Source organism: Momordica charantia (assembly GCF_013281855.1).
Source record: "Momordica charantia cultivar OHB3-1 chromosome 5 unlocalized genomic scaffold, Mcharantia_2.0 BLBB01000005.1, whole genome shotgun sequence".
NCBI classification, from domain to species: Eukaryota; Viridiplantae; Streptophyta; class Magnoliopsida; order Cucurbitales; family Cucurbitaceae; genus Momordica; species Momordica charantia.
Window position 1 is genome coordinate 20457481 of NW_028275163.1, and position 19440 is coordinate 20476920.

The 19440-nt window shown below is 31.3% G+C and overlaps 1 protein-coding gene across 2 annotated transcripts; it reads right to left on the minus strand.

Moving 5' to 3' along the window:
- Positions 1–425: 425 nt before the first annotated feature.
- LOC111021567 (exostosin family protein) lies at positions 426–9846 on the minus strand. Of its 2 annotated transcripts, none has more exons than XM_088124535.1 (15): positions 9623–9846; positions 8875–9241; positions 8517–8610; positions 7392–7578; positions 7041–7299; positions 5475–5684; positions 5309–5395; positions 4923–5057; positions 4015–4128; positions 3632–3879; positions 3441–3521; positions 2952–3183; positions 1905–2003; positions 1629–1814; positions 426–1100 (listed from the first exon to the last, which is right to left on the minus strand). In XM_088124535.1, the coding sequence occupies exons 2-15, from the start codon at positions 9214–9216 to the stop codon at positions 1002–1004; spliced, it is 2373 nt and encodes a 790-aa protein (XP_087980661.1). In that variant the 5' UTR covers positions 9217–9241; positions 9623–9846; the 3' UTR covers positions 426–1001. The 2 variants fall into 2 exon arrangements, with proteins under 2 accessions (XP_087980661.1, XP_087980660.1); XM_088124534.1 differs by having other exon boundaries at positions 8875–9300.
- Between the last annotated feature and the right edge of the window lie 9594 nt (positions 9847–19440).

Sequence of the window (19440 nt, forward strand, 5' to 3'; positions counted from 1 at the left end):
AATTTTGATAAATTTTAGGACAAAAAATCGTATTTGAGCTTATTAAACCTTGATTTTTAATTAAAATATAATTTTAAAAATCAAATTAAAAATAAAGATAAATTTTAAGGACTAACTTTCCTTTTTGAGAGCACTAGCATCATATTTTATTTAACTATCTATTAAAAAATATAGGGAATAAATAATTATTTTACCATTCCCCAAAAAACTACAAATTCAACCCATTACAATGCAACAAAGAAATTTGATTTTCTTTTTTTTTAAGGATTTATTTGCAATCCAATGATTTTGACAAGTTTTCATCATTCATTTTATTTTTAGTTACCATAATAATCCTAAAATGCCCTCTTTCTTCCTCTTTCTTGATCAACATTTACCTTCAAGACTGCTTTATAACCATATTAACTCAAATTACTGCTACAATATATTCAGAAGTCCTTCACCAACTACTTTTCAAGGTGACAACAGTGTTTATTCAAACTGTGTATGAAAGAACTTCAATTACATTTCTGGATCATTCTTACTAACAAAAAAATATAACAAACCTAAATAACACCTACCCAGAGGTTGCACATTCGACCTTTGGGCGAGCTTAACAAGAAAATTCTTGATCTAAGCCTGGGCCTTGAGGCGTCTCGGTATAGGAGAGCGAAGCTTCGACTATGAGTTGTCCAAAAAAAAATATAACAAAGCTGCTGCTACTAGAAACATCCTTAATGAATATACTTTTGGTGGGGGAATGGAATGATGGAACATATCATATTATTCTGTGGTTCACATTTGGTTCAAAAATCAATCATAAATTGAGAAAGGAAAGAGAGCTGGGCTTCCGGGCAGTATCAAAGAGGACGATGCAGTCATCTCGAGCTCCCATGTAGTCATATTCTAGATCGGGAATGCCTGGATGAAAAAAATAAGCTGCCATCTTGACATCTTGCCGTTTCTTTAACGCCATGATGAATGCAGCAACAGATTTGAGTATTTGATATAGGGCTAGATTTTCAGTTGTTTTGAACTAGACACTCTTGGGGTAACCCGAACTCCTTTTTCGAGTGAACGTTCCGCCTCCAAAGATCGTTATGCAACTTGTAGTGTAGAACCTACTCGAAATAACAGTGACAAGCCAAATAATGTCAAGTACAAGTTTCCAGACACTTGCATGACTACACATAATCTCAGACCATAACCATGAAAATGGAAGCTACAAGATAATCCACTGGAAAATTTAAGATCAAGAAATAAGCTCAAATGAGTTGCATAGAAAGAACTAGGTATATAGACAAGTAAAGCTATAATAATTTGTTATATAATCTCGAATGTGAATTGTGTGTGTGGTGTGAGTGTCACGCCAGCTTACGACTGACTGACTGCGCATCTCAACTAATTTTATAAGACAACCGTTTCACTTTACAATATTTGGTTGTCAGGAAATACATGAGATTTTAATATCTTAGTTAGGTAGGTGGCTACTGACTTTAAAGGCCGGAAGCTACAGCCAATAGTACACCCAACATCTCTCTAGTAGAGTACTAAAGCTTAGAATGACAATTATACTTTGTATTTATCAGAAGAAGAATAATTTTTGTAGTGCATGCTACTGGTATCATGACTTTTAACAAGATTGTTACCTGTAAAATTGTAGCAATAGCATCGTCTTCGATAAGATGAGAATATTCATCTGCCCAATCCTCCAGATAGCCGTAAGCGGCTTTCTGTCTCTGAGCTTCCAGCATAACAGATTCGCGATACAAAAATCTCTGCCAGATTTTCCGTATATTTGATAGCTTGAATTCAATTTCTGACTCGTTGAATCTCTGTAAAACCAAGATCCATAAGCAAAATGATTCGACATTTGTTCGTTAAGTTTTGATTTCATTCACAAGTTAAATACAGCAAAGCATTACCCTAAGAATGTTGATCATATTCGGAATATCATCTTCACCTATGCGAACAGCAAAACTCTCATAGTTGAGCACATTCTCATATGGAAGGAAAATTCCATCCTGAAAAATAGGGAAAGAAAAGATCACAAAAACATGGTTGTTGGAAGATTACTCAGACCCAAAATACAAAAACTAGCAGAAAGAAACCATCAAAATTATGCCAAGTAGTGCTTTTCTTGTCATCTCATTCGGTTTCCTTTTCATAGTATGATTCTATATCAAGAAAACTAACTGAAAACTAATGGAACTTAGGTGATAACAACCATTTATTTGTTCATTATTCTTACGTCTCAGATCCATTAAAAATTTAATCAACGATTTCAGTGTGCAATGCATTTAGATCTCTCCTAGCAACGACAACAGGCGAGAGAGAATTGATGAAGAAAAATAGACAAAGTCAAGCACATGCTGAAGATATAACTTAATCAAAAGGAGAAAACCAGCCACTTTTTAAAGTTCGGGGCCTGCATTCAACACATACTAGTTATTTCGATATAGACCATCTGAAAAACAATTTGGAACATATGACAAGCTAAAACATTTACACGACTAAGGGTGGTAGTCGAGTTTGACATTCCTTTTAGTAGCACTTTTTATCAAAATACTTTTCATAAAAATGCTTTAGAATCATACATTTGGTTACCAATTTTTTAAGTGTTTTTTAATAACAAATTAGTTTGGTTCCAATGTGGTTAAACCAACCAAAAATATTATTTTCTACTATTTATTTTAAAGTCACTTTTTGGATAATCATCTCTTAAGTATTTCTTCAAAAAAAAAAAATAATAATAATAATTAATTAATCAAACTTTTTAAAATAACTTTTATTTATGGTAGATTTTTTAAAAAGCACTTTCAATATTGCAAAGTCACTTGGGAAGCTCTACTAAACACCCTCTAAAGTAGTAATTTTTCCAAAAAGTGCTTATAGAAAAATACTTTTATTTAAAAATCACTTTTCAGCCAAGCGCCCGATTCCACATTAGCAGAAATCAAGGTGCAGTTTACCTGAATGATGACAGGGATGCATCCTTGCAAAATACTATCTTCCATACGACCGCTCCAACCATCACCAGGCATCACACCACAGAAAATAGAACTTGCTAAATCTTCATGATAATTTTCAGAACGTAACGGGGTAACAATAACATCGTCGACATGTTGTTTACCAAGTTTGCTTTCATTGTTCGGGCTCGATCCGAACTCTTCTCCTACTTTCTGTCTAATGCCCATACTATACCTGAAAACAACAAAGCTGTTCATCAGGCCATTTAGGCAAATTTGAAGGTATACAATCCCTGACAGCTCTAGCCATAATATCCTTGTTTCACATGAAAGCAACATAAATGTTAAATTTACCTAAATACCAATAATTTTTTTGTAGTTGTTCTAATATCACAAATTTTAAAAGAAAACTTGATGGGGTATGGAAGGAAAATTCTCCGCATATTCAAAAGGAATCAGTCCGATATTGCAGAAAGCTTTTATATATCTTACGTGGACTCTGGTCTCCCCTTTGGGTAAGCAGGTCCAAGATTTCCGTTGAAGAAGAAGAGCGTCTTCCGATCTTCGCGTGGTCTGCAAAATATTGTATTAAGAATTTAAACTAACTCACCTTTTGACTGTAGCAACAAATCTAGAGAAAAGGCATGCGTAGAGAGATGATTTAGAAAAATCATGAACTGCACCTAGCCCAAAGTTTCTTGCTCATTCTACTCCCATCAGGACGTTTCCATGCAGGAACCACAAGATCTTTATTGGGGTCAAAGCACGGATGGTTCCCTCTTCTGGTAGAAGATATTTTATCCCAAGTGTCACTCCAATATGCTGTTGTTGAATGGTTATGCTTAGAGTTTGTGTTACCCCAGTGAACCAACATCATGCTGTTCCATATCTCCTTGGGGGCATAGCAAGCACCTTCATCCCACGAAAAGAACTGTCTTCAGACATAAATTTGATGTATTAGTAGTATATACATGACCTACCATTAGAAGAAAAGAATTTCCATAAGCACACATGATACAATTTCCTCTAATAATGCAAAGGATGATTACCCTCATGGAACACGTACCCATATATGATCTCGTCCAGAAGAGCGATTCCAGTAAGGATACTGCTCAATAATGTGATCATAAGCCTTCTTGTAATAATCCAGTGTTAGAGAGCTCCTCAAGCCCATGTGGTCCTGAAAAATACATCCAATTTGGGTATCAAACTAACTTTCCTCAGCTCAATCAATTATTATTACTAAAGTAGTTGACTCATGAATTTGTCTTTTGCATTCTTGTTTCCTACATAAACACGACTGACGAACAAATCTCTTAGGTCAACACCTCTCGTCTCTTATCAAAGCTAGACGAGTAACTAACGGCAGATAGAATTGTAAATCTGCTTTAATAACAAATAGAAGATTGACTTGTCATAATAGTTAAAGATATTAAACCGAAGGGAAAATAAGAAAACATTTTTAGATAAATAGCTGAGACTAATGAAGAGAATAAAACTACATAGTAATTGTGACAAAACCATCTACAGCAGTAAGATCAAATAGCACATACAGAGTATTTATTTATTGATCAATAACCTTTTTGTATAACATGTGAAATGTTGAACAGGTAGATCGCATTGATAGGCCTTTAAGTTGGCTAATAAGGATACCAAACACAGTTCATATTTATTGATTGTAAAGAACAAGAAGATATTTCTGCAGAAACTCTATCATTTTTGTCTCGATTCATTCACCATTTGGGGTAGCCCCAGTCCACTCTGTATTCTGTTTCATCAGCTTCATTAAGAAATCAAATATTTATTAAAAATAAGAAACGATGGCCGATAACAAACATTTCCATCTAAATAATTTGACCGGACAGTATATTTGAGCAGTTTATAAAGATGGAGAGCATTCCAGCTATACATAGACATTTTAACCAGACGATATAGTATGCTTACAAGATCTGCAATAAGTGTGTATGTACATACCTTCGTACTCAAATGAGGAGAATCAGCAGCCCGAGTTATGATGCACGAATCAAGAACTGGAACAAAGAAAAAGTCTGCTTCTTCACCATTCAATGTTCGATGTGGACTAGCTAAGATGCTTTCATAGAAGGCCATCTACAAAGAGATAAGCAGCACAAGCAGAATCTTTGTTATAACGTATCCTACAGGATGACTAGGCTGAGATATGCTGAAGTATGAAACAATCCTTAGACTGAAAACCTTAGGTGGAATCATGGCACCTAATTAACAGGTGGAAAATCAATATTAATTGGCAAGAAATGACATTGCAAAGGTTTGAACACATGAGCTTATGCTTTGATACAATATTAAATCATCAGTAAACCTAAAAGGTTAAGAAGTAGTACCTCTGCACCATACAAATCCTCTGTCCATATTGTTGCGTTCTTGTCATCATAGATTCTGTTAACACACTCAAACTTCCAGTGACGCCCCTGCAATACTGAATCAATGCTATGTATGAAGTTTGCTTTAGAAATGTGACTAGAAAAGGAAGATTTATCTCATCCAGACCTGAAGTAGATGGCTGTTGAATTCCGGAGGCAAATCATAGACATATATCAAGGGCCTTCTTTTATTTACTGTAGGTTTAAGATCTTTTTCGGTGATATGCAGACGATCAGGTATGTCAATCCGAGCAGGTAGTAGCCATTGAGGCCATTCTCTCACAGATACTTGAACAGATGGAACGCTGCAATCTATTCCATACCAGCCCTTGTGACACTGCAGTACATGCCAGATTTAGCTTCAGCAAGAAAGCTGGTAGATTATCCATCGTATTAAAAAAATTGTAATAATGGACTAACATTTAGCAAATTAGGAGGAATTTATTATAATTCCTCTTTAACTCAGAGATGTTCTTAAGTGTTGATGAAAATCATCCGATTAAGTTTTAAATATGGATTTCTACAACCATATCATCCGATTTGTCATATCTAGAACTGGAAATATGACATGACACAAGGATAAACATAGAATTTAACAGTGGCTAGTAACAACATTTAGATTAACTAGCCCCAAGTGCGTTACTAAGCAAATAATGCTTTTCATTTAACAACAAAAAATATTCATTTATGACCTCGGGAATTAGTTTTAATAGATATGTTGTGGGTGCACTTCAAGTAAAAGTTAATCCGCACCAACTCATATAGTCCAATGTACTTTTTGCAAGATGCAGTTCATGGCTTTGAAATCTTTAAATTGAAAATTTATTCACATGTTCACAACTATGCACTATATTGAAGCAATTCTGAGTCGTTTGACGGGAAAAACAAGTTTAAGTAGATCAACACAAGGGAGTTACAGATTCTTTGGTGAAAAGGAAATATTTAGGGTAGCCACAAAGCTTAGTAGTTCAAAACCTCCTGGCCTATAAGACAGCTAGTTTTGAAAAAAATTGTAAACATCTTAAAACATGATTGGTTGAAGGTGTTCCAGCATTTTTTTGACAACGATCAACTGTTGCACTAATGAAACTAATATTTACCTCATCTCTAAATAAATTAAAGCCACAAGAACTAGCAAGTACAGACCTATTACCATGGTTTCCTCCCATAACAAAATATTAGCTAAGGTCTTAGGGAAAAAAAAAAGAGGAAAGTGCTACCCTGGATGATCAAAAATAGCTTTTGTGGAAGGGGACATACCCTTAGCAGTTTGAATGGGTGGGTCACCTTGAAATTTGATATAGAGAAAGCCAACAAAATAGAGTGATCCTATTTGATTGAAAACATGATTCTCAAAGGGTTTGGAACTAAATGGTCAAAGGGTTTGGAACTAAATGGAGGAGTTGGATAGTCCTATTTAAACTTATAGTTATAGTTATACTTCCATCAATCCATAGCTAGTGGTTGGGTGCTTTGTTATTATTAGATGTTATAATATTTTTAAGTGTTCTTGAAACTTTATTCATCCAAATTATTATAGTTCACATTTTTCTTTTTATAGACTGTTTCTTGCCACGTTTCTCGTCTAACATAGAAATAACAAAAAAAAAAAAAGGAAAAAAATATCCATCACCCCCTCCCCCCAAAAATATTAAACATGTAAAAAAGAAGAAAATAATACATGAGAAATTACCTGACAAAACCCCCCCATGCAATGCCCATGTCCAGAGCATTGATTGATACAAATGCAAGATACAGGTATTTCACAGAACCGCCCCAGCAAACCATCATACTTGCAGTCACATTCCTCTTTAAATTTCACCTTTGAAGCATATGCTTCAGCTGGGTCTACATTGCACCATCCTGGTTTGGTTCCATTAGTGGTGAAAATATTATCCAGGTCAGCCTTTGTCCAATCAGTAATTTTAGGAGCATTAGGCTCTGAGTACGACCTAAAACAGATATCACGACATCATCAAATCAAGCAAAAAAATTGCATGTAAGAGAAGATACATTTTAGTTCAAGAATATGGATTATAGTTACATCATTTGAAAACCACATGCTTCAGCTACCGGACGATTTGGATACTTTGTGCCTTCCCCACAAAAACACATTGCTTTTGTTGTGTCACAAGTAGCAGGGCAAATTGAGACAATCCAGGGCCCATATGGTTCCCCTTCTGAACCAGGAAGGTTGCATTCAAGCTTCAGTTTCTCTGAGCATCCTTCACCTATTGCAACAGCAGTTGTTGTGCAGCTAAGATTAGTTTAAAATAGTTCTAGAACATCTAGCTAAAACAGAACAGGCTTTCTTCCACCCGGAGGAGGGGGTTTAAGTTTTTTTTTTTTTTTTTTGTTCTACCTCTCTGTTTTAAAATTTTGAGCAATGGAATATTTTTAAGGGTTTCTTCTGAAGAAAACTGTGTCTAGAAGTGTATTATTTTTTCTTTTTTGCACAAACTTACAGGCGGAGGTAGGGATTTTAATACTGAATGGAAACCAAATCAATTAAATCTGGACAATTGAGTCACTTTTAGTGGGTGAAGTGCACAACAACAGTTGGTCATGTATTGATTGGTGTTCAGAAGAAAAGCTAATAAGGTAACTAATCTTATCATAATCATTACAAATGGTCTGTTTGATAACCATTTCCTTTTTAGCTTTTTGATTTTGAAAATTATGCTTATTTGCTCATAATTTCTTTAATATGTTTTCACCATTATTCAAAAACAAGTTTTTGAAAACTATTTCTTTTAGTTTTCAAAATTTGGCTTATATTTTGAAAACAGAGGACGGATGCAAAATACAGAAATACATTCGTGAAAGTAGTCTCTACAAGTTTAATTTTTAAAAACATAGTTATCAAATTGGGGCTAATTTTCACTTTTCTATAGCAACAAATAAGGACAATAAGTCACAATACTAATGTGTACCAAAAAAAAAGTCAAATACTAATGGAAATTCAATCAAGGACACATAGTTCGATCAAAATTGAGCTCAAACCCAAGTCTGTCTTTTCTTAACCCGAATACTTCTTGTGGCACTTAATGCCACTAGAATCTTCTGATACTGTTAGGAGGACAAACTCAAACAAATTTCTACTCACAGTTTCTCAAAAGGAAAATGACGAATATCCATGAAATAGATAAAGAGAAGATATAAAACTAACCATTAAATCCATGAAAGCATCGACATTGTCCAAATTCATGGTTACAAACACCTTGCCCACTGCAGTCATTTTTGCAGCTACTGCCACCTACTAACTGCCAGAAGAGATTTAGTTTGTTATAAAGAGATCAATGTTACACAGCAGAAGTCAAACTGATAACTTCCATAAAAATCTCTAAAGAAACTTATTTACATGGAAAGAGAGCAATGACCACTTTACATTATTTTGCTATCATCGGCATTTAAAAAAATTGTACCAGACAATGAAACAAAAAGCATGTTAAGCAAAACCATCTCTTACTCTAGCAAGAGGGATTTATTATACTTATACAGATAATTAATGCAAAATGTCTCACTACCTCAACAATCTGGAGTTCTTTGATAATTGCATCACAACCTGAAAGCCACCGCCCTATATGAGACTTCCATGGTGCACCATGATACATAACAGCATGGTGAGAATCAGGAGGAAACTTAAGATTCAAATCGACGGGTTGTGGACCTGGATCTTGTTCGGGATGGTTGCTATAGGCTTCAGTAGACGAGTTAATGGCGAAACCAGAGTTGTGAATTCGCCTTAAGTTATCCAAAGAAGGCATCAAAGGAAAGAAGAACAAATGAACCACAGTAACCAATGCTATTATAGAAGTAATTGACACCCCGAGAGACCATGAGCAATTAAATTTCTGAGCGAAAGCCATTATCTCAGTCTCCTCCTAACGGTGTCTGTCGAATTCACATCAAATCAAAACAACATTTCCACCCTCAATCGAGTTCCAAAGCACCTAAAAGAACAACAATCAAAACAAACATGAACTATACTCTACAAATTTCAAGAAATAAAAAGTCCAATCCTAAGCGTTAGCTTCAAAGTGCAGCTATGGACATCATCTTTCCAACTAAGAAAGCATCAAGATTCTGACATTCTTCCATGAAATAAATCCAACAAGAACCTTAAAACTTAGACCCAACAAATGAAATGCAAGAACAAATTCAGTCACCAAAAAATTTCACTACCCCAGATACCAATTCCCCACAGTTGACTAGAGAACACCAATGATTAGAGTAATCGAACAATGGAAGAGTATAGGAACAAAGAACACGCACCCGAAGCAGAGGGTCGGAATGGGAAGACGCCAATTGGAATAATTTAACGACAGATCGAGATTTCCATTGAGAGAGACTTGGAATTAAATAATAACGCGCGATTCTGGGCTCTTGCTGGCAAACCGGATACCGAAAACTCAACCATTGTATAAATAATGAGCAAATGAATCAAAATCTGACAGACAGAGAGAGAAACCGCCAAAGGCTGGGTCGCTGAAGACGCAAATTTGAATAGCATTAAAAAAAGCGATAGTAAAATAAAATACTTTGTTCACAGAATAATTTTTTGTTTTAAAAACTAGAAAAAATCACTTTTTTTTTTTATTTGGTTGAAACTGAAACGGGTGCGTAATCCCGTTGACCGGCGGGCAGTTGGATTTGTCCTTTGTGGAGGGATCGTGCCCCAACCTTACCGTGAATTTCATTTTTTAATATTTACGAGTATCAAGACTAATTGTCGGACTCTACTATATATTTGATTGTTAAATAAATTAGTAGAGTATTAAAATTTAGGTAGGTAGACATCAATAAACTTAGGTATGGCTTTTCCTGCATTGTCGGGTATGAGCAGTTTTGTTGCAGAATTCCGAGGATGAGCCGACCGATCCTAACATCTTTATCTAAGGAGCCGGACGACGAAGCCAATGAGTTCTAAGAAGGAGGGCGGCACCCTGAATCAATCAATAAACTTTTTGCAATTAATAGTCTTTTTTGGAATAATTACCAGCCAAAAATATCTGTTAATGGCAAAAATACTAATTACTTTGGTTTCTTCAAAACCTTTTACTCACTAAATCAATCATGACAGGCGTTCTTATTGCGATTGTTCTTTTGTGAATATATAGCTTCTGGAGAGATGTGTAAATGACTTTCTAAGATAAGCATATGACCTACTCAAAATAGAAAAAGCAAATTTCCACACGCAAGTTATTATCTAAAGTGTTTTCTAGACAAGCAATTAATCACATGTACATAAATTTTTTTTTATATCTGTGAGTGTTCGGATCAGTTTGTGCGTACCTCGACTAATCTCACGGAGAACCGCTTGACCTTACTACATTTGGTTGCCTAAGTAACTTGTAGGATGACAAGTGGGGTCCACTTAGTAGTCATCAGATACTATCGCAAGAATTCCAATGTGATTTTCATTGTGGTGGAACACAGTTGATAGAAGTTTATTTAATTTCAAAACACGTCAGCTCAGCCTCGACCATAAGGCAAGTTGAGGTTCTCCCCTAATTCTGGTGAAACACATTAAAATGTAATATAAATCCTAAAAGTTTTTAAATTCAAATAAAGAAACTAAAAATTAGAGAGAGGCCGAGAAGACATTATTTCTCGTCCTCTCCTCCATTTTCTCCTCACACTATCGGTACTCAACATCGATTGAATTGACATCAATAAATCAGTCAAGGTAGGCTTACCCCTCTTTCGACTATATTTTAAAAGCCTTTTAACTTTTATTAAGCAAGATTTACTCACATAATTCATAATTTGTATTTGTCTAAGTACTACAATTAAATACAAATTTCTTAAAAGAAAACTTTTGGGAGCAGTCCCCATGCAAGTCTGCCACTGATTCCTACCTTATTTGGCAAATTTTGTTTTCTCTCTCTAGCATGCAAAAGCATATTTAAAAATCCTTCCTCTCTCTCTTATATGTGCATGCAATCTTATCAATGCTCCATCTAAAATTACACCTCTCATGCCATTCACGTTTTTGCTTCTCTCTGTTTTCTCGTCATATTCGTTTTCAATTTGTTCCAAAATATAAATATTGAAATATCGTTTTATCGTTCTTGAATTCATGAGTGTTGGAGTCATGTAATCCTGTTATAGATCAGATTGGACGAGCAGAAGATAGGAGTTGGACTGGAGGAGGAGCGGACTCACCAGGTAAGGAAGTCGAAACCCGGCCACTTGGGCCGACCATAGCCGACCAGGCCTCGACATCGAGACCTTCTCAATGTCGATCGAGGAGTTCTTGGCCCTCCGGCCTCTCTCCCGACCCTCTACGCATTTTCAATCTGAGTTTACCTTGTCTCGACCATAGATTTGACATTGGACCAATTGTGAAACACACAGGCCCAGAAGTCCAGATCTCTAGATTCAACTTTGGTAATTCTTAAAGGGATTAGGGTTCGACCTCTATAAATAGAAGGGTAAGACAAACTCTAGAGGTATGCTCACAATACCCTACACTCTATACTCAACTACTTCGAGTCACATCGGTCTTAGTCCTATTATGTTTTGCAGGTCTTGTCGATTCTTTATTCTAAAAGATTGTTGCGAATTTGGCAAAATCCTAAAAGGCCAAATTTATGAATCAACAAATCTTATTTTTCTTTGTTAAAAATGAAGAAAGAGAAACAAGAAACGAAAACGTTACTAAATAGGCCTTGACTGTTTTCAAAATTTTTACACACAATAAGAAACAGGACTAGATATCAACGGCTTATGTTTTTCCAAAGAAAGGAAAATAGAAAACAAGAAACAAGAAATACCAAACGGGCCCTTATTCTTCCAAAAGTTAATTGATCGATTAATGATATCGAGGTAGTTCGACCTCTACTCCAACGAACTTTTACTCCTACCTCACACTCTTTTACAATTACGGTATTTGTTACTATAATAATATTATTATAACTTTATTTGTGGTTGGATTTCACAAAGTTTTTGAGTTAATAGGAAGAATAGTTCACGATGATTGATGTCTACTTAGAATCGGAATTAGTTCAAACTTCATATCCCCGTTCTATAAAAATTTCATAAAATTTGGAGGCAATAGAATATAAAGTTTAGGATTAAAGATTACCGCAACAACTTTATGGTTGAGAGTACTTTGCGCACTTTTTAAGCGTTGCAATTACGAAAGAGTTAAATTGTGGAGTTGAATTACAACGATTTCATAATTTGAAATATTTACTGGGGTGAAAGTTTGAGATGCAAGTGTAAAGGTTCTCATTATAGTTCATAATTTGGTTTTATTGAAATTAATGAGTTTTGAGATATTTTCAATGTTTTTTTTTCCATTAAAATTAGTGTGTTGGGTTCACAAAAATTAAATAGCGGATAAAAACTACAACAAATATCTAAGTTTATGGGCAAATTTAACTAAATTATATTGAAATTTTAGGGTGAAAATTGATGCACATTGTAAGTTTATAGGTAAAAGTTATTTTTATTTTCTTAATGGAAACTTTAATGGATTTTTTGGTCAGTTTACATAAAAATTAATTGTCATGTCAAAGCGAGCATAGCTCAGCGGTAATTGGCATATACCTCCAATCAGAGGTTGTGATTTCGAATCCTCTCCTCAATCGTGGTTTTTCAAAAAAAAAAAAAAAAAGGCGATCGTGAAGATTTAAACCTTCTTTCTTTAATCCGGAGTTATATGATGGGCCTCTTTTGATTCTCTCCCACTTAGGTTTTGTGTGGTTGGTTATTCAGTATCCTTCCCCAGGGCAACTTTTTATTGTCATTTATTTTCCTACAATTATGTTTCAATTTGACAAAATATTACATTAATTGTAGCTTCTATTTTCTTATTTATGAGAGCTTTATGTTGACTTTGTGAAATTGAAGGAATTATGAGCAATTTTTTTTATTTATGAGAACTTTACGTTGACTTTGTGAAATTGATGGAATGATGAGTAATTTTTTTAATACACAATGTGGGATGGGCTCGAATTCACAACCTCTTGATTGGAAATTATGCTTATTACGTCGAGTTATGCTCGCTTTGACAATTATGAGCAATTTATTGATTTAAATATAACTTAATTGATTAATATATTAACAGTCTCACCTCAGGTCCGTATCTTAGAATCTTCTTCTCTTACTTAAATGGTAATACTTTTAAAAATAAATTTATTTATTCCTCAATTAATATTGATCGACTTATGCGTAGGTGGGAAAAAATCGAACTACATTAAAAGCAGCGTGTTCCTTTTACTTTCCTTACCATTACAACTATATGGGCTGACATATTTAATTCATTCAAACTCACGGTTACAATAATAAAATAAAAAAAAAACTATGAATGCCAAAGGAAGCATAACTTAATGGTAATTGACATATATTTCCAATAAATAGATTTTTTTAATTTAGTTCAACAACATACATGGGTCAGATTCGAATCTTTAACCATTTGATCGATAATATATCCCTTAATTATTTTACCTACATTATGACTCATTTGATAACGATTTATGTTTTTTATTTTTGGTTTTTCTCTTTTTTGTTTTATGTTTTTAACAAGCAGAAACCATATATGTTTAATAACTGTTTTTTGTTTTTTTTTGTTTTTAAAAAGCCTAAAACCAAACATGTTTCGTAACCATTCGTAGTTTGTTGTTTTTAAAAAATTAGAAAATTGAAAATATATATTAGAGAGAGAAAATTCTATGTAAACTAGAGATAACAATGATGTGGGGTAGAAATGGGGATGCCTTCTCCAATTTTTGTGTTCGTGAAAATTTTTAGTCCCATGTCTCCATCGGTCTGGGAATTGAGATTCATATTAAAGAATCCTTATTTGGGAACCCTTATTTGAGAACAGGGATATTCGCGGTAAAAATTATCGGTTTTATAATTCATTTTAATTATTTTAGAATTTAACGAAAAGTGTAATAAAAATATATTGATTACTTTTAGAATTATTATTTACTAACTATAAATAATTAATTTAAAAAATGTTTAATATTTTATTTACAATTAGTAAATATGTCAATAAAATATATGTTAATTATTTGAAAAAATGAAATCGGGAGGGTCGATATGAAACGGAGACCCAACCGTGTGAAAATAACAAGATTTGGAAAAAAAAAATAGCGGAAAAAAAAGTCAAACATAAAAAGAGATCAATTTTAAAGAAAATGAATAAAGTTAGATGAAAAGATACGTTCAAAGGAAAAAAAATTAGAAAGTGAAAAAAATTCAAAGATAAAAGCAAGATTCAAAATATAATTTTTAAAGAAAACAAAGAAATACAAAAAGAAATAAAAGTCATAATGAAAGAAAATTGGACTAAAAAATATAATTTTTAAATAAAAATAGATTAGGAATAGAAAGAAAAATTATAAAAAACAAAATTTTAGAGAGATAAAAATGTAGAAAAATATTAATTTTTTTAAGCGAGAGCTGTTAGAGATCCATAATAATAAATATTTAATAAAATGTTAGACAGAAAAAATAAATTTTTTAGAAATACTAAAAAAATATTAGAAAGAATTTTATTTGAGATAAATATGTCAAAGAAAATTTTTTTAAAATATTAAAAGAAAAATAAGATTTTGAAAACAAATCTGTTTGTAAAAACTTCTTTTTTAAAAAAGAAAAATTTACATAAAAATTTAAAATCGTTTTTTAAAAGCAAAAAATAAAAAATTGAATAGGTTATTATTTTCAAAAACTGAAATTAAAAAATTTTGACAAAATAAATATCTAGTTCTAGTCGAGACCATTCTAGATTTCAAGTCTAATTAACTGGAATAGGAACATTTTATTTTTTGATAGTATCTTTTTAATATAACATTTTATTTATTATTTATTATTATTAATTTTTTGACATGAAACTCGAATTCATCGCTTTTGATCGAAGTTATAGGCTAATTACTACTAAGTTAATATTAGCTATAACATTTTATTTAACATTAATAAATAATAAATAATTAAAATAATATTTTATTAGAACACTCATTATTTAATATAAAATATTATTAAATTTTTTGAATAATGTATAATAATAATGAATTCCATTTAAAAACATATTGATATTAATTAATAGTAACAAAGCAATTTGTTAAATAATAATAATAATAATAATAATAATAATAATAACAAAGTAAAATCAATCAATTAAAAAAATTGAAATATTCTGTAATAAAATCATATCAACTCATAAAATTTGTATAATTTTTATAAAATTAGTAGTGTTAATAAAAAATAAATAATAAAAATATAAACATTTAATTAAAAAATAACAGTCCCATTAATAGATGAAAGATAAAAGTTAAAGTTGTAAAGTAATAATAATAAAAGTATTGAGCCACGAAATTGATAAAATCGTAGGAGAAGGATGTGTGATAGGTGGAATTCCTACCTTTGTAAAACAAAAATTTTGATCCTACACGGATCTTGAAAGATGACAAAACTCATAAATGTTTTTATTTATTGGGACAACTAGAGGATTATATTAAATAGTGTGACTTATAATAAAAATGGCTAGTTAACGCTAGAATTTAATGTGGACACATATACCCTCCTATCAAAATAACTAAAATTATATTCTCCGTCTTCTATTTCTTTCTAATCATCTTCTCCGTCTTTTTACTTATTTCTCTCAGCTCTCAACAATTATATTACCTTAAATATTACCTTAGATTTATGGGTAATTGCAGCGGGCGGCAAAAATAATTCATAAATTTAAAAAAATGTCACCAGCTTTTCAAATTTTCAAATATAGCAAAATATTTGAATTTTTATTTTCAGAATTTTTATTATTTCAATTTTACCCTTATGATATCTGATATACATTCAATGTATATCTGTATCTGATATAAATCTAATGTATTTCTCTATCTGATGTTACATCTAATGTATTTCTGATATACATCTGATGTACCTCTGATATACATTATTATATGTACTCATGATATACATTATCAGATATATGTATTATACCTTTAACATATATATGTGATGTACCTCTAATTTACGATATACTAAATATATTTGCACTGATATACTAAATATAAGGTATATCAAATGTTTAATTTTTAGTGGAATATCAACGGTTTAAATTCTAGTTTACCATTGCAATTTGTTGATTGATATACTAATATTATCAATAATATAGATTACTATATCACTACTATTTATTATATATTAATATTAATTAGATACTAAATATAAGAGAGTTGTTTAAATATATAAAGTATATTAATTTTCTAACTTGTTTAAATTTAATTACATGTGTATGATCCACATAAACCTTTTATACAATAACTTTATATTTAATTTTTTTTTTTTGCACCATTGTTTTCGTATGAAAAAAATATTGGATAGAATAGTATTATATCAACACACAAGTATCATAATTATATTAGTAGATATCATGGTTATATCAGAGGTATATTAGTGGTAAATTAGAAGCACGTTAAGTATATATCAAATATATATCAATGTTATATAGTGGTAAACTATATTAATCATATATATAAGAAGTTATATAAGTGATATATTATTTGTATATCAATGGTAAATTAGAGACATATCAATTATATATCATAGATATATAAATATTGTACCGGCATGGTAAATCAATGGTTATCATACGTATATCAGTTGTAAGTCATATTATAAGTTCAGTAGATATCATAGTTATATTAGAAGTAAATCAATCATATATCATTATTATATCAATAGTATATTATAGGCATATATTAGTATTCAGATATATTGCAGATATATTACATATGTATATTATATATATTTGCAGGGTAAAGTTGTAATTTAAAATTTTGACCTCCATTCTTTTTGAAAAAAAAGTTATATTTTAAAAAACTAAATGTGATTGTTGTTTTGCTTATTTAACCAAATATTTTTAGCATATTTGCAACGGTCCGGACGAGATAAAATTGATAAATGATGTAGTGACAGTCCCCAGGACAATAGACGTGGGTGGGATAAATATGAAAATTTATCCTTCTATAATTTTCGAAAATATTGATTTGGTTATTTTTAAAAATTTAAAAATCTTTTGCATGTTGTGGGTAGCCATTACTCAAGATTCCTTTATTTATTTCCTTATTTTCAAACTTGAATTAAATTATCTTCGTCAAGAAAAATTAAATTTAGGTGGGACTCTCCTCATCTCCCTCCTCCCACAACATCATTGGTAAAAACTAATTAAAATAAATCTATTTTAAAACAAAATTAAGACAACAAAGTAATTAAAATTTTAAAAAGTGAAATCCATCACTATTTTAAAAACTAAAAGCAAAAGAATATATATTTTTAAAAACAAAGTCAAGACAGAAACCGAAACTTTTCATTTAGGTGAGAAATTTACCTCAGAATATCCAATTTCAAAAAAATTCATATCTTATTTAAAATTAATAAAATATGTGACATTTAAAATAAAAATCATAAAAATATTTTGAAGAGTAACCATGTTTGAGCTTAGATGGTTGTCATGCCCATGAAGCCAACATTTGGTAATTTAATAATACAAATCTAAAAACAAGACATTTAATGAAAAATATAATTTTAATTTAAAAATGGTTTAAAGTTTTTAGTAATATATTTATAAATTAGGGTAGTTATCAACTAAAAATATTTTTTTTAGAGTACTACTTCAATCTAAAATAATATTATTTAATTTATTAACATATATGGTATAAATTTTATAGTATTGGTATTTTACAATATTATATATTATATTTTTAGTTTAACAAAAATGAAATAAGTTTAAAACATTGAATAATATATTTATAAAAAAATTGTCATGTAATTTTTCATCTTAAATCTGAAAACACAAAAAACATAAAAATATTGTTTTTAGAATTTCTACCATTTTGATCACGGAATTCATAAACAGTTTTCAAATACAAGTCTACCAATTATCGAACATATATTCACTTAATCTATTTAATTCATTAATTTGAAAAAAAAAACAGAATTCGAGTGGCATACCAAACAAACTTTATATATTTATATGACTCAAAATTCAAATGTTACTTTTACGCGAGGTATCCAATCTTAGTTAAACTGCTGTCAACTTTAAAAAAGAAAAAGAAAAGAAGAAACAATGTCCACAAGGTATATAAAAAATTAAACATATTTTTTTAGTATATGTAAAATTACATATAAGTAATAAAAAAATATATTCATGAATTTTGTCCTTTCAATACTAACATTGATAGAATTTGAAAGGGCATGTTAATTAACGGAAGCTTGTCAAAAACAATTAGATTAATTGTTACGTCATTTTATATTCTTCTACATTAACTTTATTTTGAAAATATTAAAGGATATTTGCTTAAAAAGTATTTTTTGAAATGTTTATGAAAAGTCGAAGTAGTATTGAAACTTTGGAAAGGATTGAGGTATTTTTTAAACCAACGGTAAAGTTAAGGTTTTTTTTTTTTTTTTTTAATTTAGCCAAAGAGAAACTAAAGCCTTATTTGGTAGGAGATTTGGATTCAATTTTATGTTTTAAAATAGATATAATCCATTTATGTTTGGTAGGCCCAAATTTAAAATTGAGTTGCTTTAACCTTTTCAAATATTGTATTCAAAACTTTTGAAAAGATGAGATTTACTAAATCTCTAAATCTTGTCTAAGTACTCGAAAAATGTTATCCACGCTGAGCTTTTTTGAAATGATAAGTACTCGAAAAATGTTATCCACGCTGAGCTTTTCTGAAATGACAATTCGCACCATACCATGACTACCATCTTAAGGTTTACTACTTTTTATTCGACATTCGAGGATTTTCTAAATTTATATATTCATGATCCTCTTCTTATCTAGCCAATGTGAAACTTTGGTTGCATTCCCAACAATCCTCCCTTTGAACAAAGCACTATCGAGTCTTCCCTCAAATAGTCATTTCATTCGTCCAACTTAAGTAATCTATCCGTCAAACTCTTATATATCTGGACAAACTTCTCTCCTCTAGAGCACACGAGCTGTTCGATAGAATTCAATCACGAATTATACCATGACTACCATCTCCCAAGGCTCTTCATTTCTTTATTCGACACCCGAGAATTCTACTGACACCCGTAAGGTACCCAAACATCTCCATACA